Source organism: Balearica regulorum, chromosome 26, assembly GCF_011004875.1.
Source record: "Balearica regulorum gibbericeps isolate bBalReg1 chromosome 26, bBalReg1.pri, whole genome shotgun sequence".
Taxonomy (NCBI): domain Eukaryota; kingdom Metazoa; phylum Chordata; class Aves; order Gruiformes; family Gruidae; genus Balearica; species Balearica regulorum.
The window spans coordinates 5,819,350-5,844,008 of NC_046209.1; the positions used below are offsets into that span (position 1 = coordinate 5,819,350).

The 24,659-nt window shown below is 58.8% G+C and overlaps 2 protein-coding genes across 9 annotated transcripts in view; one reads left to right on the top strand and one right to left on the bottom strand.

Moving 5' to 3' along the window:
- Window positions 1-106: 106 nt before the first annotated feature.
- Window positions 107-12,510, bottom strand: TJP3 (tight junction protein 3). Of its 2 annotated transcripts, none has more exons than XM_075776289.1 (21): window positions 11,532-12,510; window positions 10,980-11,079; window positions 7,722-7,910; window positions 7,512-7,636; window positions 7,191-7,293; window positions 6,565-7,018; window positions 6,153-6,256; window positions 5,010-5,172; window positions 4,835-4,925; window positions 4,571-4,635; window positions 4,315-4,393; window positions 4,015-4,165; window positions 3,516-3,624; window positions 2,847-3,066; window positions 2,316-2,512; window positions 2,002-2,097; window positions 1,652-1,722; window positions 1,240-1,551; window positions 883-1,107; window positions 583-626; window positions 107-421 (listed from the first exon to the last, which is right to left on the bottom strand). In XM_075776289.1, exons 1-21 carry the CDS (start codon window positions 11,972-11,974, stop codon window positions 322-324), a joined length of 3,441 nt encoding a protein of 1,146 aa, XP_075632404.1. In that variant the 5' UTR covers window positions 11,975-12,510; the 3' UTR covers window positions 107-321. The 2 variants fall into 2 exon arrangements, with proteins under 2 accessions (XP_075632404.1, XP_075632403.1); XM_075776288.1 differs by having other exon boundaries at window positions 4,015-4,171.
- Window positions 12,511-12,880: 370 nt separating this feature from the next.
- PIP5K1C (phosphatidylinositol-4-phosphate 5-kinase type 1 gamma) overlaps window positions 12,881-24,659 on the top strand; it is a 49,272-nt gene continuing 37,493 nt past the window's right edge. For 5 of the 7 annotated variants that reach the window (XM_075776290.1, XM_075776294.1, XM_075776291.1 and 2 more), the window contains exon 1: window positions 12,905-13,163. In XM_075776290.1, coding sequence (XP_075632405.1) covers window positions 13,064-13,163 — 100 coding nt within the window. In that variant the 5' untranslated portion in view covers window positions 12,905-13,063. Of the gene's footprint in view, window positions 13,164-24,659 lie in introns of all 7 variants that reach the window. The other 2 variants (XM_075776293.1, XM_075776292.1) reach the window with 2 other exon arrangements.

Consider the following 24,659-nt stretch of genomic DNA (forward strand, 5'->3'; position numbering starts at 1 on the left):
TCCAAGCCTGATTCCTGCCCAGTGCCTGGCTCCCAGCGCTGACCCCCTGCTGGGGTGTGTGTGTGTCCCCTGCGCGCTGCCAGCCAGCATGCACAGAAACAGCCTGTCCTGATTAACGCATCCCTTTTATTCCTGCAGCGGAGGCCGTGGCCAAAAGGGGGAAGGAGGCACACGGTGGTGCTGGGTGAGCAGGATTAGGCTCAGCCTGGCCACAGTGTGTTGCATGGCATGGCGCTACCTGGAGCGTCACATCGACCTGGTGGCGTGGGGCTGCGGTAGGGCTGGCCAAGGGGCCCAGCGGGACAGAGGCCAGCAATGCCGCTACACGTCTGTGGCTGGGCCCCACTCGTAGCCTTCATCCTCATCGGAGTCATCCCTGGCCCGCGTGAATCTCTTCCTCACAGCATCGTGCTCGTATTCCCTGGGGGATGAGAAGCCGTGGTGATGGCTCTGCTACCTGGTCAGAACAGGTGTCCCCTGCTGCACGGGGTCAGGCCAGGCAGAGCTGGCACGAGGGCTCTGCGGGCCCATCCCCAGCGCTGGCTCCTTTAACCCCCCCGCTGGCCCTGGAGCGCGGGGTACCTGATGCTGTTGTAGCCCTGGCCCTGCCACCGCTGCTTTGTCGCCTGCGAAAGACCAGAGATGGGGGGGGGGGGGGGGGGGGGTCAGAGGTGGGAGCAGGATTTGTGCCCCAGCCTGGGGCTGGGCTGTGTCCTCCCACGGGGAACCAGAGCTGGGCATGGCCACGCAGCTGGACCCTGCAGCAGGTAGAGGTGACGCCCTGCCTGTGCCACAGGGGATAGGAATTAGCCCCCCGTAGCCCGGCACTGTGCCAAGCCCATCTGCCCCACCAGCCCCTCGTACCAGCATGGGGGTGCCCACCTGCTCGCTCAGGCCATGGTTTGGGGACGTCCGCGCTGGCTCGGAGGAACGGGCCAGCCCGGGCTGCTCATAGGCATCCTCCGCCTCGCCGTCGGTGTAGGCGCCCGCCTCGCCGTCCGTGTCATCGTAGTCACTGTTGGCGTGACTGTCGCAGGTCAGGTAGCCCGAGGCCGCCGTGCTCGGTGGGTTCAGCAGATCCAGACTGTCCTCCAGTGCCACATCTGCCTGCAGGGTGGGGACAACAGAGACCTGGGACCCCAGGCTGGGGGTGGAGGGGGGCAGGTGCCCGGCCCCATCGCTTGCCTGGCTGCAGCCCCGGCAGGCCGAGCCTTGCGGCAGGGAGCCTGCGCCCTGTACCTGCTCCGCCGACGTCCAGATGGGCTGGCTCTGCTGCACCCTGATGATGTCCTTGATCGCCTCGTACCAGGCATTGCTGCTGCCGCTGAGGCTGACGGTGGCGGTGAAGAGGTGGCTGCAGTGCTTCTTCATCTTGTTGGCCTGGGCATAGAGGCGTCGGGAGCTCTTCCTGGAGTCAGGCGCCAGCCACTGGCGCATGGCCTTGATGCCCTGCCGGCTCTCGGGCTCACAAAACACCACCACTGGGTAGTACTGCACGTAGTTGAGGCGCTCCACGGCCGAGGGCGTGATGTCCAACAGGGCGTGCTTGTCCTGGGGCACGGCACGGCCATCAGCCCCACTGGGGACAGGGGCTCACACCCCCCCCCAGGCCCAGGCCCACCTGGCTCCAAGGACACGGGAAAGGTCTCACCTTTTCTGCGATCTGCCGCACCGAGTCCAACTTGATGACCTTGGACGACGCCCCATCTCGGGGCACGCTCACTGCAGGACACGGAGATGTGGCATGAGAGGGGCTGGGGGAGATGGGGCATCTTCGGCAACCCCAGGCCAGGGCTGGCCGTGTCCAGCCCCAGGGCTGTGTCGTCCCCCATGGGGAGGGGGTGAACGAGTCCAGGAAGGTGTTGGGGTGTCATAGGGAGCGGGCATTGAGGCAGGACTGGGACAGAACCATGGGTAAAGAGCTCCCACAGGCTCTGGACACTGAGGGTCTGGCTGCTGGATATGATTTCCCCCGGGGAGGGACAGGGGGCAGGCACTTACGGGCAATCTCAAACCGCTCAGGCATCTCCGTGCTCAGCTTCTGCATGGCGATGTCTGCGATGGGGCCCAGGATCACCACTGGCCGCTTGAAGCTGGCTATGGGGAGAGGAGAGACCAGCTCAGGGAGGCTGGGGGTACGGGCAGAGCTCGCAGCACCCAGGCGTCCAGCCCTGCTCCCCAAGGTGCCTGTGGGCCTGGGACTCACCCCGCTCCTCCCAGGAGAGCGGAGCCCACTAGCACCTGCAGCAGGGCAGCCCTGGGGTCGACATCCCCTGGGTGGGTCTGGGAGACGGGGACACAGCCCTGGTGCTCACCTTCCTTCAGGACCACTCTCTCATACGGCGGGTAGTGGCCCTGCTTTGTGAGGGCAGACAGGTCCTCCCGGCTCTTCCGCAGCATCTTCTTGGCTCCCCGCAGGCCCCGCAGCTTCCAAAACTCCGCCCGTGCCCCAGAAGTGTTGGCACCAGATGTGGCTTTCAGCACTGACTCCAGGCTGGCAATCTGTTCGGCCCTGGGAGGGGAAAGGGCTCAGGACCTAGAGCCTCCGGATTTACCCCCTGCTTTGTCTCTCTGGGCTCCAAGAAGCAGGGCAGGAGAAGCCAGCAACTCCCTCAGTTGCACGGCTGGATGAGGCTTTGGTGGCCTCTTCCCTCCAGGACCTTGGACAACCAGAGCATCAACTGCCCCATCCCCTGAGAAGGGGTTTCACTGGTTCATGCCTCCCACCGCTGCTCCACCAGTCCTTGCCCTGCCTATTACTGGGCCCACCATCCATGTCCCCATCTCACTGGGGAGCCATCTCCTGGCTCTGCTCCTCTTGGGGCCGTTTCTGGCTCCATCCCTACCTCCTCCGGTTGGGGATGATGCCCTTGTCCTGCTCCTGCAGGTCCCTGCCCATGCGCACAGCCAGCCAGCTCCCCAGCCTGCCCCGGTACATGGTGTCCAGCACGTGGAAGACATCCCCACGGACGAAGCTGAGCCCTGACGGCGCGTCCTTCTCAAAGTCAAAGTGTGTCCGGATGTAGAATGAGTCACCCACGTTGGACGAGATCATCTTCCTGTAAACTGGAGCCCAGAGTGAGAAGGACCATCAGGGGAAGAGGTGGCTGAGGAGGAAGATGCTGGAGAGATTTGGGAAGGAGCTGGGTTGGCCAGGAGCCTCCACAGTAGCCCTTGCTGCTAAGGAGTGTGTTGGGGACACCTTTTCCTCCCATGGCTCTATCAGTCATGCTGGGGACAGCAGGACCTGAGCCCCCAGCACACACTGGCCTCTCCAGGCTGAGCCACGGTGCCAGAAAGCCCCTGTGCTCCAGGATGCCGAGGCACAAATGGGGCCAGGATGGTCAGGTCCCCTCCCATCACCTCTCTGGAGGAGGAGGAGGGGGGTTCAGGGAAGAAGGGCCCCTCTGTGGGGGCAGAAAGGGCCATGGCAGGTCCAGCAGCTCTGATGCTTGCTCAGAAGAGACAGAGGATGGGAGAGGCACAAGCGCAGGATGGGTCCAGTTGTCACTCACTGTCCTGCTTGCTCTGGGTCCACAGCGTGATGTCCTCACCCGGCGGCAGGCTCATGAGATATTCCACAGCCTCCTCGCGGGTCAGGTTCTGGAAACTGGTGTCATTCACCTGCCGTAGAAAAGCATTTAGACACAGCCCCGCTGGCAGGATGGAGGGCACCAGTCCCAGCGGGGGCCCCAGGGACAGCAGCGCCCAGGGCAGGGTGAGAGAGGGAACTGGTTCCTGTCACCCAAGTGCCTGCCACAGCCCCTGCTAATCCTGGGGAAAGCCTTTGGGTGCCTGGACCCCATTGGGTGTTAGCATGGTGCCAGAGACAGGACTGTCCCCTTGGGCAGTGCCTGCAGAGCCAGCCCGATGGGTATGGGCCATGGGCGTCAGCACTGACCCAAAACGATGTCCAGCAGGAGAAATCCAAACCCCGGGGCGGGTATCAGACCCAAGAGAGATGGGGCCAGTCGAGGTGCAGCAGCATTTGGAGCTGTTCCCAGCCCCCAGTACCTGCAGGATCTGGTCCCCTTCCCGGACACCCTGGCTGTCGGCCGGGCTCCCCTCCTGCACACTTGACACGAAGATCCCCACATCGTTCCCGCCGGCCAGCTGCAGCCCGACACTCTTGGCCTTCACAAAGTGCACAACCCTGGAGTCGGCACTGTACCTGCCGCGGGGGAAGCCACGGTCAGCCCAGCGGTGACATGCCGGGGGACGGCACAGGGGGTCCCCGGCCCTGCGACTCCAACCCTGCGCTGGAGCAGCTGCCCATCTCCCCCAGCCCTTTCCCACCACCTCTCACAGACGCACCCATCCTTGCGGGCAGCTCGGGCAGTGGGGCTGGCGAGGGGGCCATGGCAGCCATCCCCCTCCACGGCTTCCAACAGGTCTGCAGGGAAGGAGGACTGGTCCAGGAGATGGCAGTAGCCACGCCGCTGCTGGGGCAGCCGAGGCATGGGGAGACCTGGCACAGCTCTGCCAGGAGGGTTCGGACAGCGGTGGCGTGCAGGAGCCCGGAGCCCGCTCGTTGCCTTTAGCTCCCCCAGCCTGATCTGAGCTCACTCACCAGGGCCACGAGCATCGTCCACAATCGCGTTGGCCGCGGGGTCCCCATTGGGTCGTCTCCTCTCCCTGGAACAAAGTTGGGCAGGATTTAGGCAGGAGCTGGATGGGCACAGTGTCAAGTGGGCAGCAGGGACGGCGGAGCCAGCTGGGGACTAAACGGTAGTCCCACCTCCAGGATGAACTGGCTCTGGGATGGAGGAGAACCAGCCCCTCCAGACAGGCAGAGAACACAGGGAGATCTGATGGGGCACAGAGTGGGGCTTACGGTGGTGAACTCATCCTGGCAGCAGCCGGAGGTCGTGGGGACGTCTCAGGGGATGGCGGATGGGACAGTTCAGAGTTGATGTCAGAGATATCTGCAGCAACAGGAGGGAGGACACATTAGTGACCATTCAGCCCCTGTGTATTTGGCCTCCGGCCCTGTCACCGTGTCCCCTCACCATCCATGTGGGAGCTGTCGCTCTGGCTGTCTTCTATGTCGGGGATGTTGACCAGGAACTGCCGGTGGTCCCGGAGGATGAGCAGGGTCAGGGTCCCCTCCGTCTGCTCGATGAGCTGCTGGGTGTCAGCCAGGGACATGTCCTCGCTGGCCACCCCATTGATCTGGAGGGGGCAGAGTGGGAGGCCTCAGGGCACTCGCTGGGAAAGCTGCTCCCAGGAAAGCCCCACTCGAATGGGATGCTCCGACTGCCGCCTTCCCGGGCCCTGCCCAGCCTCTCCAGCCCAGCCCCAGCTCCCACGGCTTTGCCTATCCTGGCCTGCGTCCCCGTTCCTGGCTGCCTCCCAGTGGGGCCTCATCCTGCACAGAGGAAACAAATTAGCAAGGCTAATTAACTCCCACCTTTAGCTGCAGGGGGGGCCTGCAGAGAGGCAGGAGCTGCAGAGACCTGCTCAGATGCTGCCTGAAGTTCAGTTTTACTTTGACCTTGGCCCAGCGCTGTCCTTCCACTCATCGGACTGGTGCTGGGGAGTCAGGCCCCAAGCGGACCATGGGGCTGTGATCTCCCCAGGTTGCAGCAGCTTTTCCCACCGGATTGCTGGGATGAAATCCCTCCCATTTGCCCCCAGTCCCTAGGAGCCACGGGTCTGCCTGCCCCACATGTGCAAACAAAGTGTCTCCCTCCTTTATTTCTCCTCCCCAAATACTTTAAGCATCGTTTCCCCTGACATACCCTGAACACCTGAGCTCCTCGGATCGACTGCTCCCCCGGCGGGGACACGCACACGCAGCAGGGGACCATGTGCCATGGGGACAGTGGGGCAGACACGATCCCGCTGTGTCAGTGGGACAAGCCACCATCCCTGGTTGAATGCCGCGGGGCTGCCTCAACCAGCCAGCCTCGGCACCGTGGGGAGCTGATCCCCCACAGCTCACGCGGGGTCCCCGGTGATGGCTGGGGAGCCAAGGCAGGGGATGGGCACCAGACGGAGCTGCCTCCAGCCAAGCTGCCGTCCTTTGCAGGCGGCCAGGAGAAGCACGCTCAGAGCTTGTCCCCTGTGGTGACACTAGCCAGGGACAAGCCACCTGAAGAGGGGGAGATGAGATCCCCAGCAATTGCTGTGCACCCCGTGGACCCCCGTACCTTCAGGATGAGGTCTCCCTCCTGCAAGGAGCTGCCCTTCGCCGCCAGCCCGCTCTCCACTATGTGCTTGATGAAGAGCTGACTCCCCAGCTTCAGGCCGTACTCTGCACCAGAGAGAGCCCATGACAGTGGTGGTGCCAGGCAGACGCAGGACCCTTGCGAAGTCCGCCCTTGCCATCATCCCCACAAGCCTGCCCTGGCTCCCCTTGGGCCACTAGCAAGCCCCAAAGCTGAGCTCTGCAACCCTGGGCTGAGGTCAGGCGGGTTTGGTGTACCCAGCATGGCACGCACTGCCGCCTCCCTGCATGCCAAACCCTGGCACCAACGCCGCCATCACCTCCTCTCCGGGGCGACGCACGGCCACAAATCAGAAGACAAAGACCCAGGGACAGAGGGAATGGGAGGGCCTCACCTTCGTTCTGCTTCTGCTTCACGAGGACTGACGTGATGGGCTTCATTGGTACATCCTGGCGCGGCAGCCGCTTGAAGCCTGACACCAGGGCCAGCCCGTTGGTGTCCCTTTCACGGCCAAAGCCGTTGGCGGAGCGGTGCCGGCTGTAGCCCCTCTGATCTGAGCCGCTGCCAGGGCTGTGCCTCCAGTGGCTGCTGTCCTGGCTTCGCCTCCGGCTCCGGGACACTGGCTTGTGGTGGCGGCGGTCATCCCGGTGGTGGCCAGAGCTCCTCTCGCTGGATGAGTCCCCATCATAGCCCTGGCTGTGGTCCAAGTCATCCCGGGAGCGGTGCAGGGCTGGATCCACACCGTGTGGCCTGTAGTCCTCGTCTGAGTCATAGCGTCGGGGCGCAGTGGGGGACCCGGGGCTGCTCTTGGTCGCAGGGAGGTGGACTTTCTTTGGTCTTTTCAGTGTCTGCAGGTGGAAAGTGAGAAGGAGAGGATGGTGGGTGCAGCCATCTTTCCCAGGAGATGTTTCTACAGCAATTTCCAAGCCCCAAACAGGAACCCTGAGATGTGTGAGACAGGGGAGCTGGGATGGGGACAGGCACGGTGTGGTCCCCCACCCCACTGCAGGGCACACTCACAATGTTGGCGATCTTGCCGCAGGTTTTAAGTGTCTGGACGGCAAAGGAGGACGAAACATTCTCCATGGAAAGGCCATTCACCATCACGATGCGATCCTTCCTCCTAGGAGGGAAAACACAGCCGTGGCTCTGCCTCAGGTGCAGCTGCTGGCTGGGGGAGCTGCCGGGGTTGCAAGGGCAGCCGTTGCCCCAGGGGGACCCCATCCCAGCCAAGCAGGGTGGCAGCGGTGCTGGCCCTGTCCCAGCAGGAGCAATTCACTGCCCTTCCCACTCCCGCTGGCCGTGAGCACCCCCCATGTCCCCACATCCCCGCGCACTCACTGGAGCTGGCCCGCTGCCGGTCCCCCAGACACCACATCCGAAACGATCACCGCCGTGTCCCCGGTCATCTTGTTGGGACGGTCCCGCCCTCCGGAGACAGCAAAGCCAAAGCCCCGTTGAGGGTCCTAGTGGGGACGGGCAGAAAGGGGTCAGGCAGAGCTGGCCCCACAGACCCTGTCCCATCCCACAGCCACCCTGGGCCATGCTCACCTTGCTCAGCGTCACCGTGTGCTGCTCCCAGATCACCATCTCTTCCATGGTGGCCACCCGCCAGCGCAAGCGAGGGAGAGCAACTGCGGGGGCTGGCTGGTGTGGCAGCCCCTGCCCAGCGGCCAGGGGCACGGACCGACTCCGGCTCCTCTTTGCAGGCTCTGGCCCCTTCCTCAATCCCACTTCGGGCTGCAACAAAGAGCAGAAGCAAAGCTGAGCCACAGGCACCGGGGACCACAAGGGGACTGAGCACCCCGCAGTGCCTGGGCACCCACCAGAGGCACCGGGACTCGCAGCTATGTCCGCACCCCAGCTAACCCCACTTGGGAGCTGGCTCCAAAACCCAGAGCACCGTGAAATCCGCCCCCCAGGAGGTCCACCTCTGTCGCCTTGGATGCGTGTTCACAGAAGGGGAGGTTTTATGCAGAGCAAGCAGGTGAGGGCCAATCTCCATGGCTGGGACCACCTGCCCATGCCATCCCCAAGGTCCCGCTCCCCTCCCTCTTCCCGGGAGCCAGCAGACCTTGGGGTGCTGCTTTGGACGGTCCTTCAGTGCCCTCCCGCCCACCTGCTCTGGGTTCAGCAACTGCCAACTGCTTGGGGAGCACCAGTGCCCCGGCTTCACCCTTTGGTTTCCCTGGGTTTTCCCCAAATCCACCGTTTTCCAACTAGGACAGATGAGCCTGACTGACAGGGTGAGGTCCCGTCTGGGCTGAAATGCCTGGGATGGGCCCGGGGATCCCCTCCACCAGCTCCTGGCTCCCTGGAGGAAACGTCAGTGTGAACCTGGAGAGACGTAGGATCCCTGCGTGGGGTGGGGGACAGTGGGCCCAGAACATCCCGTGACTTCCCATGGGGTGGGACAGGAAGGAGCCAGTTTGACTCGAAGGGTCCGGGTTTATCTGTGCCGTTGCACATGCCAAGGAAACCCCAGTAAGATCATCAAGTCATTCTCCAGGGCGATGGGGACAGGAAAACCAACAGCCCAGTGCGATGTCACCACCACCACCAGGTCCTCAACCCTCCAACCAGTGTGGGGACCAGGGAGAACAGACCCACACCCATCGCCTGCCCACGACAGCCCTGAGCCCACAGCCGGAGGGGGAGCTGAAATGCCCCCACACACACTGGGCTCCCCCAGCCGGCGTGTCCTGCTCCTGCCCCAGGCACCCCGGGGCTGCCAGCGCCCATCCTGGTCCCACCCATGGCACAGCCTCAGCCATGGCACGGGCGCAGCCCACTGCAGGCACGATGGGCCGTGGCCACCCCGGCACTGCTGAGTCTGGTGCGGAGCGCCCTTGTGCCGCCATCGAGGACTGGCCAGCGGCTCGGCTGGGGGAGATCTCCCCAGTGCCGACTGGCTGAGAGCGCAGGCATGGGCACTATCCTCCGGCACTGCTTGGCCAGCAGCCCCGTGGGCAGTGCCGTCGGCAATGCCAAGCAGGGATCCCACGCGGAAGCTGGGACCGGTGGTGGGCAGCCAGCCCCGGGGCAAGCACAGTGGCACAGCCCCAGCACGGGGGCTTTCCATGGCCAGCCCTCAGCCGGAACCACACCGGAGCATGCGGCTGGGCCCCCGAAATGAGACCCAGCTCACAGCAGCCCTAGGGAGGGACGGTGTAATGATTCACCCGGGCCTCAGAAATAGCCCCGGCCAGCTGGGCTGCAAGCCGGCAAGCGTGGAGGGCAGAGTCCGAGTTTCTACTCTGTGTCGTGAGCCGCCAAAACCAGCCCGAGTGCCCACCCGACACCCGCTGGGGCTCGACATGTGCCCCGGGGGTGTCTGGGGCTGAGCAGGACCCCGGTGTGGTGGCACCCACAGTCCTGTCTTGGTGCTTGTAAGCCCAGTAATAAACAGGAGACCCCAGGACAGCGGTTCAGGGAGCTGAACTGGCAGGTCCCAACTCAGTACGTCACCAGTGTCAGCCGGGCAGTGCTTACGGGCTCCCTGGACGCCCGTGGGTGACGCGGCGTGAGCCACTGGTCCAAGGGACTCTGACTGTGGTGCAACCAGAGCAGCCCCATCCCCGGGGTGCTGGCTGATCCACTGTGCCAGGGCCAACCCCGCTGCCACCCAACAAAGCCTCTCAGCGTCCCCAACCAGCTCCCACTGCTGTCTCAGCACCGGGGCACCACAAATCAGCCACGAACTTGCAGCCCGCTGCCGCCCGTGGCTCTCCGTGGGCAGCAGCAGTCTGGGGTGGGGGGGGGACAGCGCGGGGACAACAGCAGCTCGCGTCTCACCAGCCGGCACAGGCAGCGCCCGCAGTGCTGCCAAGCCCCAATCCTGTCCCCGGCCTCCCCCAGGGACCTGGCGTAGGGCCTGCCCCGAGCCAAAGGCCGAGGCTGGCAGCTGGAGGAGCCGGCTCGGCCGGTTTCCGACAGAAACCAGCCCGCAGCTGAAATGGCCCTGCCAGGAGAGGCAGTATCTGGGCTGAGCTGACCATGGCCCAGCCCGACGCACCCAGCACCGGGCACCAGCAGCACAGGGAGCCCCGTGTGCCCCACGCTGCCCCACACACGCATTGTGGCCAGCATCTCCCAGGGTTTTAACGCCAAACAAAGCGCAGGCTGTGCCGGGGCAGCTCGTCCCACTCCAAGGACCCTGATTCGGGGCTGAGCCCAACCCGAGGTGACACCACCGGCAATGCCCACCATGGGGACAGCAACTCGTGGGGACATTATCAGAGAGTGATGCACTGTGCCCATCCCAGCATGGCCCCACGGCCATCCCCACCACCCATAACTGTTTCCCAACCCCCCCACCAATGGGGGTCCTCAGCCTGGGACCCCAAAGCTTTCCCAGCATCAGCGGGGTCCCTGGTCTCAGCCAGTGCTGCAAAACCACTTGTCCGTTGTCTGGTCCTGGCCGTGCAGGACCAGAGTCACAGATCCCCCCAGCAGATCCTCTAACCCAACCCCACCCACATCGCGACGGGCTGATCCTGATCCCCCGCTCTGTGAAAAGGGTCTCTGGAAGGTCTGACCCAGCCGGGGTGTAAATCAGCAGGATGGAGTCACGTCCTCCAGCCCTCGGGGCACGGAGCTGTGCCGGTGAGATCCCTGGATTCCCCCCCACCCCACCCCGGGGTATCTCCCTGCCACTGGGACAGGACTCCAGGAGGGTCACCGGGTCCTGGAGCCACCCAGAGAGGGACAAAGCATGGCCAGTTCCCCAGGTGAAAGCAGGGCTGGGTCCCTGTCCCGGGCTGGGAAGCAGGGCTGGCAGATCCCGGGGGGACAGGGTTAGGCACTCACCGAGCCTCGGATCTGACCAGGAAGGAGCTGAGCTCCCGGGCTGGTGGCAGTGGTGTCACTCCAGGGTGCCTTGCGTAACCCTTTGTGGGCCAGACGCTGCCTGCAGGAGGGAAGGAGGAGGAAGGGGGTCCTGGGGCAGCTTCCCAGGCACAGCATGAGTCGGGGGGCTGTCCCCACTGTCCTTCACGGTGCAGGTGGCACAGTCACGTCCACTCAACCCCCCCCCCCCCCGCCCTGGGAAGCACAGGCTCACAGGATGCTGGGGCTGGCGGTGCCCGGGGATGGGGATCCTTGCCCCGCCAAGCCTGGCCCTCTCCAAGGAGGTGTTGGGGATCAGTGCCAACCCGCGCTGCCCCGGACCCCCAAACCCTCCCAGCAGCCCTGCTCCGGGGGGACCAAATGGCTTCACCCAGTGCCCCAAGAGGGAACAGGGACAGCGGCCAGCCTGGGGCTCCCGGTCCTGGGAGGGCTGCAGGGGAAAAAAACGACTGAGCTGATGTCTGCCCTCTCCTTTCCTCCCCTTCGCCTTTCCCCTTCCCCTCTGCCCCCCACCTGGCGACCACCCCCACGTCATTCCTCTTTCCGTGGGGCCGCTTTCCTGCAGTGACAGAAATCAGCTCCACGCCTCGGCTCTCCGTCCAGGCTGCTGCTTCCAGCCGGGGTCGGTACTGGTGCCGCAGGAGGTCACAGCCCGGCAGCGGGGCGTTGCGGGGGGACCAGTTCCTCCTGAACCCCCCGGCCACCAGCCGCCACCCCGGAGCAGGAGCCATGGAGCCGTCGCTTTCCCCTCCGCTCCTCAGATCCGCATCAAGGGGCTGCTTCTCGCCGACGCCCCCCGCCAGCCCCGAGGGGAGGACGGGGCAGCTCCCGGCCAGGCGGCCGGCGCTCCCCAGACCCGGCCGCACTCTCCCCAGCCGCTCCGGGGCCACCACCGGCAACTCCTCGGCCGGGAGCACCTCGGGCGGGGGGACGGCGACGCCGCCGAGCAGCATCATTAGGGCCGGCGGCACCTTCCCGGCTGCGCCGCGGGCTGGGCGTTAATGCCGGGCTGGTTTCCCGGCTGGGGCCGCCCCTGTCCGGGGCACGTTTGTCCCCCGGGGACCGGGGCACGCTGCCGTGAAGGGATCGGCCCTGGAGAACCGGCGGGGCCGGCCCGGGTTGACCCGCACCTCGGGGCTGACCCGCACCCCGAGGCCTCCCCGGGCCGGGCCGGGCGGTGCCACTAGATGGTGCCACGGCCCGGGAGGAGCCGGGCCCCGGCCCGGGCTGGGGGGAGCGGCGGCGGTGGCGCTGAGCGGGGCCGGGGGTGGCCCGGCCCCGGGGCCTCTCAGAGGGAGCGTGCCCGGTGCCCGGCGGCGGGGCAGGCCCGGCCCGGCGGCTTTCTCGGCTCCCGGGGGGAACCACCGAGGGGGAGGGCGGGGAGGCGGCGCCCGGCACCGGGAGGGCCCCGAGCCCGCGGGGACCAGAGCGGGGAGCATCGGGGCCTCCGCCGCACCGGTGGCCCTCGCTCCGGGGACGATCGGTCCCGGGGTCCCGGAACAGGCCGGGGCACACCCGCGCGCACGGGGCACCGGGCCGGCCCCGCCCCCGCTGCCATGGCAACCGGCAGACACCACCACCCCCCCGCAGTGCCGCGGCTCTATGGTGCCTCCCGCCCGCTAGAGAGGACGGGGGTGGCCTTTCTCTTCGCCGCTCTATGGTGCGCGAGTCCCTCGTCCCTCTCCCCGCGCCTTCCAGCCGGGAGCGGTCCCGATCCCGCAGCCCGCGCACTATCGCGACAGCCGATCCCCGCATCGCGATTAATTCGGCAGAAAGGGACGGCTCTACTTCCGGTGCTGGCTGCGGCCCCTTCCGCCCTGCGGTGCTGGGGCGTGTCTAGCCGCGGCACCTCCCGCGCTCTATGGTCCCTGCCGTTCCCAGTCTCCTCAGCGGCGGCGGCCGGAGCCGGGAGGAGCGCGGCGGCGGCGGCGGCAGCGGCGGCGGCAGCAGCGGGCGCGGGTTTGGGCCTGGGCCTGGACCTGGGCCTGTCCTGCCCCGGGCCTGCCCTGCCCTGCCCTGCCCTGCCCGCGGCCTTTGCGGCAGCCATGGAGCTGGAGGCGCCTGAGGAGGCGGAAGGCTCGGCCGTGGCGGGTGCCGGTGCCATCACCCCGGAGGCCGGCGTGGGGGGACTGGACGCGGCAGGAGGTAACGGGCTGCGAGCACCGGGCGACCGGCACCCTCGGCCGGGCTCCCCGGCGTGTTGCCCTGCGTGTCGCCGTCCCCCCGAGTGGCCGCTCCCGGCCGGGCCCCCCGGAGTGTGTGTCCCCGTGTGCCCCCTCCCCCCCCCCCGGGCCCGGAGTGGTTCAGCCCAGCTGCGCCCCCCCGAGGGGGGGGGTGTCTGAGTGGTACCTCTCGGTCGGGCCCCCCGCACTGCGCCTTGTTTCCCACCGGGGGGCTCGGAGTGGTTCAGCCCAGGCCCCCCCCCCCCCCCCCCCCCCCCCCCCCGCCGGGAGTGTGCCACCCCCGGGCACCGCGTGGTCCCGTCCCACTGCTGACTGCTGCCCCCCCCGGGACCCAGAATGGTTCCGTCCGTCCCCCCCCCCCGGCTGCCCCTTGGCCCGGGGCTCCCCGGGCACCGGAGGGGGGAGGCCGGGCGGGGGCTGCCCCTTGTCTCCTGCCCCCCGCCCGCCCCGGGGTGTCCCGGACCGCTGCGACCCCCGGAGCAGCGTGCAGGGCACAGGCAGGGCCTGCCCGGCTCCGGGGTTTCTCCCCGCCATCCCCCGGCCCCGGCCCGGGGCGGTCCTGGGGGCCCGTGGCGGGCACCGCGGCACCCTGACACCTTCGGGAGCGCCGGAGCAGCCACCCGCTTGCCCGGCTGGCGAGCGGGACCCCGGGCCGTGCTCCCTCCTCTGCGAGGCTGGGCCTCGGGCCCTTGGCGGGGGCTGCCCGGGGGTGCGGGGGCCCTGCCTCGCTCGGGGCGGGGGGCGGGGGGTTGCTGCGGCTCCCGGCGCTGCCTCCCGCGGGTCCCCGCAGCGGGAGGGCGGCGGTGCTGCCGCGCCAGGATCCATCTCGGCAGCCGAGGCGGGGAAGGCCGTTCCCGAGAGGCAGGGAGCCAGCCCGAGCCTGACAACACCGCTGGCAGCCTCAGCAAAAGGTTTTTGGGGTCCTCGGTTGGCAGGTTCGCGTGTGCAGAGCCGTGCAAGTGCACCTGCCGCCGCCTTTGCCGCCTAATAATTTATAGCCTCGGAATTGCTAGCTTTAGTTTTGCACATGGTCGTAGAGCCCCGCTCTGTTGTTGGGTTGACAAGTTCCTTTGCGGGCCTGACGTGAAGCTCCCGAGCACCTGTCTGAGCCTGAAGTTTATTCAGAGCCTGCTACAAGGTAAACAGGTTTTGGTTGTGTTATGACAGCGATCTCCTTGTCTTCAGGCCTTTAAATGAGGATCGTTAGATCTTCTAAAACCAAACAAATTGCAGCGGAAGCTGCGATTATTTCAGAGATGTCATCTGCTGCATTGGGGGGGGGCTGGATGTAACGTGTAATTTTTGGTAAGGTGCTGAGATTTAGGCAAGTGGCAAGCTGTCCCCGGCCTTCCTCAGTGCTGCGAGGAAAATGGAGGGGCTGGCTGTGTGCAGCTTGCCTCTCCCGAGGCTGCTTGTGGCGTTCCCCACCCACCGCTCGGACCTCTTTTTCAGGAGCATGCTCCCAGCAGCGTGGTGTGGCTGGTGGACTTCCAGCTTGTGATGCTGAGGGAGCAAAAGAGAGAACCTCTCGCCAATGAACAGTGAAAATATTGTTTATCCTTCTGATTTCCCTGTCATCTTTCCGGTTTTTTGGGGTTTTTTTTGAGGGGAGGGAGTAGAGGGTTGTTGCTCAGGACAAGACGAGGTGTCTGCGGAGCCTGTTGCTCAGGAGGGGTTTAAGCAGGGAGTGTGTGTTTTCCTTCACTTTGCAAGTAAATCTGAATTTACAAACCTGTAGGCTGTCTTACCTTATGCCGATAGTGGAAAAGATGAAACAGAGCCAGTAATCTCACCAATGCTTTGATTCTTTTTTTTTCGAGTCAAGTTGCTTTCTCCTCGCTTGGGTAGCGTCCAAATTGTCACTCGGCCTCAGCCGCGCTTGCAACTGGAGCTCCCGGGAGGGTTGGGTACAACGTGCACGATGGCTAACAAGTATTTTCTGGAAGAGAACAAAACCTGAGGGCACTGGAAGTGGCCCTCGGTGGGCCGTGTGCGAAGGCACGGCTACACCCGCACGCGGGGTGGGCTGTGCTGCAGGTCTCGAGTCAGGACTGCCGGTTGACAGAGCACGTCGATGTGCTTTGTGCTCCTCGTTGCAGCAGATGGGAGTACTACACGCCAGAGCGATGTGCCCGGGAGCAGAGGGGTTTGTGCTGAGTGCCGTCCTGTTTTGTTGACTGTTTTGACGCTGATGGCGACAAACCCAGCACAGCACCCGTGCCTTCGCTGCTCTTTGGAGCCGTGATGGAGGTGGTGAAGTGCTCGTGACCCACCTACATGGATGCTTTGTGCCACTTGCCTTATTGCTTGTGCCATTGATGAAGGGTTACCAGCATAGCCAAAATCTGCTCCCCAGCTTTTTACGGAGAGCGAGGATGGCTGTGTGCTGCGCTCTTACTAAACGAACGTGGCAGGGTTAATCCAGGCCGTGGGTCAGGTCGGCAAAAAACCTTCCTAAAGTGCTCAGTAAATATGGAGAGAGGAGCTGGTTAGTCTGGTAGAGGAGTAAAACTGGGTGGAGGAGAGGGGCTGAAAGCCAGGGAAACCTTGACAAAAGGTTGACTTAAGGCATGGAGGGAGCTTTTGGAAGTCTCATAATATGCTTTGAGGGAGAAAACCTCATCTAGTGCCAGCAGCTAGGCACATGCATCAACACACGGGCCCAATTCCTCCCTTTCCAAGAACCCAGCTCTGAAGTTTTAAAAAGTTTTGTAACCACTGTGGTTGAAAAGGGAATTTCAAAATCTGATGAGTATAAATGGCTGCTGTGCCTCCTCCCGGAATCCGCACCCCTTTGCCGTGGGAAGGGGCTGCAGGGAGCGTAAAGAACTGTTCACTGGTTTTGGTGAACAGAGCTGTCAGCAGGAGCGGAGGAGGTGTGCGGAGGCACTGTGTGTGGGGGCGGTGATGGGAGCACTGGGATCGTTCAGGCTGGGGTGCTCCAACCCCAGAAATGGCTGGGTGGGGAGAGGGCATATCCCCATCCCTCTACCTGGGTGCAGCCCAGAGACAGAGGGTCTGGAAACCTCCTTTTATCCAGGGGGGCTCAAGTTACTGGAGAGCTGTGGGTACAAAATTGTTAGCAAAACTGGTCTCCGCCTCTTGCAAAGGTGGAAATTCTCACCCCAATGGGAAAGTAGAGTTGATGTCTGACTGCCATTTCTCACATCTCCTGTTATATGGGTTGCAGCGTGCCCATGATTTATGGCTTAGAGCCTGGGCAGAAGCCTCCAACATGTTCTTCATGGTTGAATTCCTTGGCTTTAGGGAGCTGAAATGATTTAACAGGTATTTATGCTCTTGTTCAACAGTTGTCTTGCTGTACCCAGAGCTGGAGATAACAAAGTGGAGATCCCGGCCCCAGCCAGTGGTGCCGAGTGTGCTGGATGCTGGTGGCACCTGTAAGGCCATCTGCAAAAAGCACTGGGAGAGCATTGATTGCGACAGATGAAGAATGGTATTGCAGCTCTTCCCTCTTTGCAGTGGTAACTTTGAAGTGACTTTTGAAGGGCTGCTGGAAGCAATTTTTTCAGTGAGCAAATTAGAGATAAGAGAAGAATTCCACCCCGTGGGGCGCAAGCAGTTCAATCCATACCAACGTGATGGAGAGGGAAATTGGAGAGAGCTTATCAGCTTGAGGAAAAATCAAATGTAAACATCATCCCCAGCATGATTATGGTTCACAGCTTAGTTGGATGTCACATGCCTCTTTCCCGTGAAATGGCGCTAGCAAAGATGATGACAGAGGGAGTCAGCTAGGCAAAAACAGACAGAAAAACACCCTGTGCCTTGAACTTTTAAAGACCCTGCAGTTACTTCACAGTCAATAAGTCACAGCTCAGCTGCAGGGAAGGAGGAAGGCAATGAAAATAGAATTCAGGCTGCTCTGGCAAATTAATTGTCCTTTAAGATGTGAATTGACTGGAAACAAATAGGGAAGTTGGGATTATGGGGCCTGGGAGCTGCGAAGGGCAGTTATTTGTATGGCAGAGAGATCTGGGCACTGCCCCGAAGGATGCTGAGCGCGTCAGTGTCAGGACAGGCTGGAGAACGAACCCCTGTGAACCCAGGAAGAAGAATGATTAATATAATTTTCATTAATTAGCATTTGGCATTGACCTGTATATAATAGCCTGTTATGCCACTGCTGGGTCTGTGGCTGGCAAAGCTGCCACCACCGTGTCCCACTTGGGAAGCTCGCTGGGCCTCTCCAGAAGAGCTCCTCAGGGAATGACCTGAGTGGATTTAGTATGAGCAGTGCATAATTTGGGAACGATTACTGAAGTGATTCATTGACATGACCATTATGGGCTCTAGCCAGATGCACAATCTTATTAAATATGATTTTCCCATATAAGGTGATTGCAGCCTGAAAAGCAGCAGCAGGAATTCCAGTGCTCGCTTTCTTCATGAACACGTCTTTCAATCGCAGCCAGTTGAGTCCAGAAATAGGTCTGCACGGCTGTGCGATACCCTGACAAAGACTCGGAGAGCCCTTCTCATTGCATGCTGCTTCCACCTTTGTCACATTTTGATTATTCCTGTCCATCTTTTTCAGGCTGCCAAGCATATTCCTGTAGACCAGGATTAATCTATAGAGGCCTGGCAGGTGCCTCACTCCTGACATGGATGTGGTACCCGCGTGCCCTCTGGGACCTTACCCGCACAAGATCCATTCCCATCTGCGCAGATGGGAACTGCAGATGTTACACGGGTATAATTAACTTGCGACTCGCAAGTCAGGAAATGTTGCACCCTTTGCACTGCAGTGCGGAGTTGGAGGGGGAAATGTTTGCCAGCTCCCAGCGCGAGGAGGGTTTGGCTGTGTTTAGGTGGGAGTGACCTTCAGCAGGCTGGTTCGCACATTCCGCTCCCACCAGAGCTGCTGGTTCTGTCGCTCGCCGGTGACGCTCCCTCTCGCAGCCTGGCTGTGGGAGAGCAGGAGCCAAGGAGGGTCCCGTGGGTGCGCCCTCCCCGATCTTCCCCCGAGCCTGCGGAGCCAGGGGAGCTGGCAGGAGCAGCGGGTATGGGAGCAGGCTGCTGGTTTTGAGGCATGCTCTCTAGACCCTGTAAAGTTTAAAGTGGAGGCCTTGGCACCTTCTTTTCTCGAAGATGCATGTGCGGGGAGAGGGGTGACTGTATGTTTGAACTGATAAATAGCAACAGGACAGTCGAAGGCGGCCTCAGGGAGGTTTTTTGTTTCCCATTAAGTCTTTCCAGGTCCCTAACCAAAATTTCTGATAGTTCCATTTAAATTTAATTTAATAACCCGGTTGATAGTGTCACTTTCCTTCAGCTATCTCCTGAGCTGTTGCCTTCTAGGCCTGCAAGCTGGGTCACCTTGTGAACGTGCCCAAGAACAGAATTTCTTAGTCACGTCGGGCTGGACATCTGTGATCACGTCCGTGGGGCTGGGCAGAAGCTATTTTTAAAGCATTACGCAGGTGCAAAGCCCTGGTGGTTTGGTGTGGATTCCCAATAAGTAGCTACTATCAGGGCAATACCTCTGTGTGGTATTTCACCACTTCCAAATCCATCTGTGTCTAGTGCAGATACTCAAAGGAGCAAAATATTGACATTTTTTATAAGTCTTTGGCAAAGCAGAATTCCTGGCACGAGCACCCTCTCTGAGTTTGCTGCCTACTGATGGTGCACCGCTCCGTGTTCATCCAACAAACAAGTGCAGCCACTTGGCCTTTTCCTCTAATGGGAAGGATACTGTAATGAAAATGTGTGCCATGCTGAGCCCCTGCCTGCGCAGGGCTGCCCATCCGTTCCGCTGCGTGAATGCAATGAAACGACAGGAGCGCGGCACAAAGGTAAATCAAGGCACTGTGAGGGACCAGAAAAAAAGGCTGTTTAATGCTGAAATGAAACAACAAAAGCACAAGAAAGAAAAAGGTCATGTAAAAAAGTTAAAACTGGTGGCCTGTGTGAAGTGAGTTTTGTCCTGATCCTTATCAGCGCTGACCTTCTCAGCAGAGCAGCCTGGCGTTGCTCGTCTACCTGCCTGGGGAGCTGCGTGCCAAAAGGAAAAGCATCTGCTGGCTTCCCAGGCTCTCCACCTCCTCTCCAGGTAAGTAGCAGACTGAATCCCTGGAAGAGGAGCCTGGTCTGTCTGAGCAGCCCTAAAAGAGCCAGTGATAATAAGGTAATGTTGGGGTTTGTCCTTCTCTAGGTAGGTCTTAGAAATACTCTGTTCCTAGGCAGCCTGACGTTTGAGTTTTTCGGTGTTGCCAGTAGCTGAGTTAACCTCAGGACTTTCTGGGAAACGTTTTCTGTAATTAAAAAGCTAAAAGTGATCGGAGCAGCTTTTCTGTCACTTCATCTCTTCTCACCCACATATTTAAGCAGAAAATGCTGTCAACCCCTAATTAAGTGTCGTCTTCTTCCATCATGTGTTCTTGTGGCTTCCCCGGCTTATGTGTGGGTTTTTGCGCTGGCTTGTGGTGAATAACCCAGGCTGAGTCAGAGTACGTGCCATGGCAGTGAGGAAATCTGGAGGCTTCAGCGCGTTCAGTTGCTCCGGTGTTTGTGGCCCATCCGATGCCACTGGTCACTGCTAACCGCAGTTCGCTTCATCATCTCGCAGCTCTGGGGAGAAGCTGTGAGTCTTTCACCATATGAGTTGGCCTCTTTGCTTCTCTTCCAGCTTGCTTTGTACACAGCAAAACTGCCACTCTTCCCTAATTCTGTTTAAAAAATACAAATGCGTGCAACTAGAGGGTCAGTGTGTAATGTGAAGGGTTCTCTTAAATATTTCTGTAACACAGAAACAGGCTGGAATAATTGATATTTGAAGAATAGCAGCATTATTTTCTAGTGTGGAGATTGCATATTCTGTACAGTTGCATCTCTGGCGAATGACTTAGTAGAGCTGTCCCTCTGGATAATTGTTGTCTTTGCAGCCATTCGATCTGGAGTTGCAGGAAAGGAACTTCACAATGACTAGTCACTGCCTGTACAGTTTGCATTCAGTGCGAGGACTGTAAAACGCTGTGCAGACTCATCGAGGGGGCACGGTCCTCTTCTCCTCTGTAATTAGCAGAATCTGCGTCTCTTTGCAGAAATTGCTATTGGAGACGGTGGGAAAGACTTTCTGGGAGAAAAGAGAAGTCGGAAACCGGCTCTTTGCTTCTCTGGCGTCTACACCGCTGCAGACCTGCCCGTTGTGAGTGGTGTTTGGAAAGGAAGGGCCCACGCTCCGGTAGCGCACCTGTAACTGCTTCTGCTGCACAAGGTGCTCATTGATCCGGCAAAGGAAACTGGGTCACGGCCCAGGGTTTGTCACAAGACCGACCTGGGCAGATACGCTGCCGCTTCTGAAAGGGCCTGAAGATTAGCTGAGCATGGGAACACCACATGCAATGAGCTCGTGTCTTTGTTCTGTGTGAAATAGCTCAATCTCCTGAAGTCGGGGGAATTAACGGATTATAGGAGGAGGGCAGCTTTGCCTTGTTTGCAGTCATTAAAACGTAGCAGTGCGCTGTCGGGACAGTATCGTTAGTGATGTGGGATGGTGGGGAGCTTGGTACCAGTGAAACTCCAAGTAGCTCAAACACTGCTTTTCGCTTCACTGCGTAACGTGAAATCTCTCCCAGCCACGCAGGGGAATGATGTTTAATTCAGCTTCTGCCTTGTGCTCTGACAGCTGCTGTTAAGACTTCACTGCTTCTGCGTTCTGGATTTGCAGTGGTCCTGTTGGTGCTGGCGGTAGCTGTTACTGAGCAATGCTCTCGCATGCGGCTTGGTAGCTCCTGCAAAATTACCTCTCCGTGCTTTGAGAGTCCGTGTAGCCAGAGTAGTTAATAACTCTTCATGTGAACTTGGCGATGCTTTCTCTGATGAAGCTCTGTCAGACTACTGACTCCTGAAATTCAAATTCTCTGTGTTCCTGTACCATGGTAGGTGCCTCCTGATTTCTTCTCCAGAAGATCTGGGAGCGCTTTGACCTCAACCAGCACTGAGCTCCTGGAGGAAAGGCAGCTCATCAGCAGAGGAAGGGGAGTGCTGGGCTGGGAGCCAGTCAGGTCCCTACTCTTTTGCTGAATTTAGTAATTCAGAGTAATTCCCCAGCTGTTTTGTGTTTTTTCCGTAGGAGGCAAAAAGATCTGCTGCTTTTGAAACTGCTGGTGTTGGAAGCCTGTCCTTAATGTAACTCAAACTCTGGAAACGTTGGGATGCTGCCTTTCAAAATGAGTGTCCTGAATGTGTCAGACCATGCTGGTGACCGTGTTTATGATTCTGCAAGAGTAGAATTAGTCGAGGTTACTTTGCCCTTTCATTTGCTGCCTGGCAAGATGTTGTTTAACTTGCTGGTTATACTTTTCTTTTCTTCCCCTTGGAGTCTGCCATTCTCAGTTGCTGCATTATGTTCTGTTGCCCTGAGTAAGTTAAGATGCAGATCTCCAGTGGCTGAGAGAGCCACTGAGACAGGTGAAGCACAGCCTGATGGAGTTGAGGACTGACACAAAAAGTGCATGTAATCTCCATTAAAAAGAGCATCACTTGCAAAGTCAGTCTCTTCTGAGTTCAAGCTTGATGGGGGGGGAAAAAAAAACGCCTGTTACTTTCTGCCTCCCTGGTTAAGGCTGGATACACTCTGTGGGGAGTGTCTTGCTCAACCCCACGTGGGGCAGCAAGGATGGGGAGGAATGAGGTAGGTAGAATAAAAGCTACCTTATATTTAAAGCAGGAGTAATGTAGGTCATCTTAATCTGGTCTCCGTCCGCCCCTTCCTGCGGGATGGGAGAGTGTCCCAGCCACGTGCGCTGCAGGGCGACAGTGAGATGGGACAACCTTCGCTTTGCTGCTTTCTACCTTTGGAGCATTTTGTGATCTTTGCAGGCTTTTCTACTAATTACCTAAAAAAAAAAAAAAATCTCCAACAGTAGAGGAGAATAGCCTTGTTTCTGTACATGAAACTAATAGCTTCAGGGTGTTCCCAATTATTTTTTAGGGTGGAATTCCTGATTTGTGGGTGGAACTGATTTCGTTTAAAGGGCAAGTTAACAGCATCCTCCTTAGGTCTTGGATATTTACTTGGGTTTTCTCCAGTTGAAACTGGGCAGTACTGCAGTTACAGTACTGCTTCAGTTACTGTGTGGAATACCTGTATAAACACCTTTCTAATGCTAGTCCTTTCAGCCCTCCAGTGGTCAGAGTTTGGTTCAGAAGGGCTGCATATGGATTTTCATTTTTCATTCAGGGCTGTACAAGCTCAGGTAATTAAGACCACTTTGCACCAATATGAGCAACTTGAGTGTTGGGAGCAATTTTGGTTGGCACGTCGATACAGCTCACAAAGGGTTTGGAGCACTTGAGAAATATTTTTATGTAATTGGCAAGTTTTGAGAGATTTTTGTGAAATCTTTCCAAAGCTCAAGATGCATCTCCAAAGTACTGCAAGGCTCACAGCAGGCTGCTGTACTTTAAAACGGCCAATCTTATCAACGCGCACATCAGCAATGGAAACGTCAACAGCAGTATGTACGGCTCGCTTGCTCTGTCAATACAGTTGGTGAGATCTGGTGTGTTACACTAGCTGATTTTCTCTTGGAGCCCGCTCGGTTTTGTTACCACTTTGGCCAAAGCGGGTCAGCTTCTGGCCACCTAGAAGCTGGTAGCCCAACTTTGGCTAAGCGTCATCTCTGACGTCTGTTGATTTTACTCAAGGTCCTGAAGATCTGAGGGATTAAGAAAAACCTTCAGGCTTGGCATAAGGCCTAGAAACACAAGTTGCCATTTGACAAAGTAAAATGAAGGTGATCAGCTGGAGTCTCCCATTGCCACCAGTCAGGTGGACTGGTTTCTTCCTGCAGGATGCCCGGCTCTCTTCTAAGTGTAGAGTTGGGAACTGAAGTTCACGCTGGCTTTGCAACGCTGATGGTGTTTACCGTGCTAGTTAATGTGTGGAGAGGGAAAACTCTTAACGCAAGGCAGAAGTGATGGTACTTTGCTAACTACTCTAAAAAGACAGGGAAAATTTGCCCATGTCTGAGTGCTTGCTTGTCATGTTTGGTTCTTTCCGTGACCTGGGCAGTAGCACAAGCAAAATATTACCCAAGCCTCTAGTGTGGGCAGGATACAGCAGCTGATGACAAAGATGCTGCAGTAGTTTTCTTTCTGTATTCTCTCTCCACATCCGATAGACCAAATTTTGTGGATTTTTCAAGGCAAAATTGTCCATTACTGCATTTTTCAACGGGAGGCAGCTGGCTAAAATCATCATCTAGCTGAGTGCTCCTTCCCTGAATGTGTGCCTGATGGCACTTCATGCAGTCAGTCACTCCATTTAGATGCTGATGTGAGACTTGGTTCTTTCTCTGATTTCTTGATTTCACAGTTTCTGTCCGTGCAGCCGGTTCTGCAGCATGTGCATCCCCACGCCAAGAGGAAGAGTAATGTGATCAGAAGTCCTACGCACTGTCGAGAGGGCAGATGTAATACCTGAAACTGCTTGTCTTCTCTTTAAATGTCACTTTTAAATGGGTGTCGTCTTTAAAATGACAGTTTTCCTTTCTGTATGTATTCAGTGCAGCGCTCGCCATCTGTCTGGATGCATGTTGATGGGGGCAGTGTATAAAACGGCATGGAATTTGATGGCAGAAACGCAAACTATAGAGATGTAAAATAGTCCCTAACTTCAAAGCTGGAACGACGGCAGCAGAAAATTATACGGTCTTGAAGCTGTACTTGTCAATGTTAAATTAAGTGCTCTTCAGTTACAGAGCAAACACTTGCCTAGGTGGAATCCAGAAATAAGGCAAAGTTTTTCAGTTTGGCCTAACAGGTGGTGATTATTTGTGGGTTTAAATAGCACATGTTATGGGATAATTTTTGTGTTGGTAAGGACTGTTTGTTCAATGATCAGAACTGCAATCTGGAAGGCTAACAATTGCCTTTGCTTAATTTACTACTGTTTTTCCTGTAATGCTAACTTAATTTACAAGATAATTTAAGTTTTTCTAGGCGGTACACATTGTGCTGCATTTTGTAGCTTTTGATATGCATACTGCTTTTTTTTTTAATTCCAGGGTACTTCCTCTCAAACCAGCATCTCTTCAGGCTTAAATTAATTTTGATGGACGAGAAATAATGACATAGTCTTTTTCCACCTTAGTCTCAGAGGGTTAGATGTTTGATTTTACTTCAGCATTAAGTAGAAGTCACTGGTGGATTAACTATCTAGGACACTCTTTTGAGAAAGAGGCTTCTAGACTGGTAATGCCAGAAAATGCTTATTAAAGAAAATGAGAAACTGAAGGAGCGAACATCCTGAAACTGCTAATTGCTTCTGCAGCTTCTTCACGGACCAGCCCCATGCATTTCCTGTGTATAATTGCAATCTTTGCTGCAGCTCCCTTGCAGAGAGCCTCAAAGTCCTGATAAACGTGGGTCTGTCTCTAAAATGAAGCAAAAAGACTGTGTACTTTGTCAGCCAAGACAGTTAGATTTC

What these genes read in the sequence shown, in the direction of transcription:
- TJP3 (XM_075776288.1), bottom strand. Translation starts at nt 11,974, where the DNA reads ATGATGCTGCTCGGCGGCGTCGCCGTCCCCCCGCCCGAGGTGCTCCCG. An exon ending in GAGAGTGGTCCTGAAGGAAG is followed by an intron (nt 2,098 to 2,315) that starts GTGAGCACCAGG and finishes CTCTCCCCATAG; the next exon opens with CCAGCTTCAAGCGGCCAGTG. An exon ending in ACCATGGCCTGAGCGAGCAG is followed by an intron (nt 627 to 882) that starts GTGGGCACCCCC and finishes GGTCTTTCGCAG; the next exon opens with GCGACAAAGCAGCGGTGGCA.